This window comes from Cyprinodon variegatus, unplaced genomic scaffold (assembly GCF_000732505.1).
Source record: "Cyprinodon variegatus isolate N-32 unplaced genomic scaffold, C_variegatus-1.0 Scaffold164, whole genome shotgun sequence".
In the NCBI taxonomy this organism is placed as follows: domain Eukaryota; kingdom Metazoa; phylum Chordata; class Actinopteri; order Cyprinodontiformes; family Cyprinodontidae; genus Cyprinodon; species Cyprinodon variegatus.
In genome coordinates, this window is record NW_015150617.1 from 461807 (window position 1) to 463992 (window position 2186).

General features: G+C 37.7%; 1 protein-coding gene across 1 annotated transcript in view; it reads left to right on the top strand.

Moving 5' to 3' along the window:
- Positions 1-2186, top strand: part of npas3 (neuronal PAS domain protein 3) — a 444436-nt gene that overhangs the window by 416312 nt on the left and 25938 nt on the right. Inside the window, exon 8 of the mRNA XM_015378092.1 lies at positions 1321-1514. Coding sequence (XP_015233578.1) covers positions 1321-1514 — 194 coding nt within the window. The remainder of the gene's footprint in view (positions 1-1320; positions 1515-2186) is intronic.

A 2186-nucleotide genomic window follows, 5' to 3' on the forward strand; every position in this document is an offset into this window, starting at 1 on the left:
TTTTTATGTATTTATTACTGTTTTCAAGTAATATAAAATGTGTGTCAATAACGGCATGTCGGTTTATAAGGATCTTTTGGCCCAGAAGAAAAAAGAGCGACAACAACAACCGATAACTATGTTCTTCTCTGCAAAAACACACAGCTGCACCGCAGGCTTAAGAAGAAAAAAACGCCACAGAGCGGAGTCATGATGCAGCGGCTCCGTCAAACAGCAGTGAAATACTGTACTGGACACGTCAGTCACTATTTGTCCTACTGTACTTTGCATTTTTTTCCATAATCATTTTTAATTTTCTCCCGTTCCAATCCGTCACGGCGGGGCGGTGCCAATATTAACTCTTCAGTTCGTATTGATGATTAAAATTATTATTTATTTATTTATTTATAACTATATTATTTTACAGTACAGTACAGTAGTTATTTGTAACAAAAAAAAAAAAACAAAAAAAACAACAACAAACGTTTATATAGTACTTTTATTTGTTAAATTAATGCTTGGGCCTGTAACAAGTTTTTGTTCCTTGATTTCAATGTTGTATGGAGTATTTTATTGTATAATAACTGTAAAAAAATAAAGGTTTCTACTTCACGGATTTCGCGGGTTCTTTTTGGAACGTAACCCCCGCGATAAACGAGGGTTCGCTGTACTTCTTTCGCTCTAGAAATATCTGAAAACCAAAATGCATTACAGATTTGTTGTCAGTGGATCAACAGCCAGACCCATTGATTCTTCAGCCGCGTTTAGTTTCTATCCTCCATTAATCTGGAATAAACTGCAAAAGTGCTTAAATGCTGCTTGAAATTAAATGTATTTGTTTACCTTGGTCTTTGACTTTGCTCTTTAAACATTATTGATTCAGTTTCCAGTCTATCATTTCATTTTTCTAATAAGATATTAGTTTATTTTAATAATTTCCCTCTTATTCTCTTTAATTATTTGGTATTGCCACTAAGCCTCTGCAATGTCATTTTTTTATATGATACAACACTTTGAATTGCACTGCCATTAAAATCTGCTATATACAATAAATAAACCTGCCTTGCCTTAATAGCTGTTGAGGTGGTCCAACTGGCCCAAAGTTGCCCAAAGTCACAGATGCTTCCTGTTTTACTTGTATTTATGTCTTTCTAGCCATCCTTGTTTCTTTTAGGCTCACTGATTATCTCTGCTTTAGAGACAGATTTCTATTTTAACCACAAGAATGCTGTTTTATTTCCATCTGGTTTGAACCGCCATGCTTTCTGCCCTTTAATGCTAAAATTCTCAGTGTCCAGAAAAGCTATTATGCTCTTTGACCTGTTGTGTTTTTCTTGTCAGGTGATCCACGTCACAGGGCGTCTGCGAATCAGGATGGCTCTGACGCACAGCCGCTCAGTGCCTAATCAGATCATGGGAATGGTGGTAGTAGCCCATGCCCTCCCTCCACCCACAATTAACGAGGTTCGCATCGACTGCCAAATGTTCGTCACCAGAGTCAACATGGATCTCAAGATTGTCTACTGTGAGAACAGGTAGGGGGACAAATAAAACCCCAAAAAGTTAGAATTTCCCTTAAAAAGAAAGTCTTTCTTGTCACTCGTTTTAGAAAACGAAGCTTCTATAGTATATAAATAAATCACTCAGAGAGAAAAACATTTAGAGCCTCTATCTGTAATTCTGATGGCAGTGGTTTTTAAACCTTTTTTTCTTTTTACAGACGATAATTTAAAGGAAAAGTCCGGTCAGCAAGGAATTATCAATGGATCATCATTTAGACCTAGAATTAATACGTTAGCGCTGATTTCATGAATTTAACTGTAAAGAAATAATCAGTAAAAAAATAAAAACAATAATTTTCATCCTGCACTGAGTCTGGGAGCGGCCATTTTTTCCCAAACATAGTAGCCCCTCCCTCCTGCCATCTTCCAGCAGTGACGTCACGGTGCGGTAAGCCTAGCGCCATTCTCCCCGCTTTCCAAGCTAAATCAATGGGAACTACTAGACACATCTGCAATCAACAACAATTATTGAAGATTTCCAGAGGACTTCACCATTGAAATTCACCAGAGCTATAGTGAAACTGACAATGCCCACGTGCACAGGGGCGGATTTAGGAAATTTAGGGCCGTAGGCAAACACAGGCAGAAAGCCCCCTGAATCGAGATGACAACACATAAAACAGACCCATTTCACTTGACTACTGC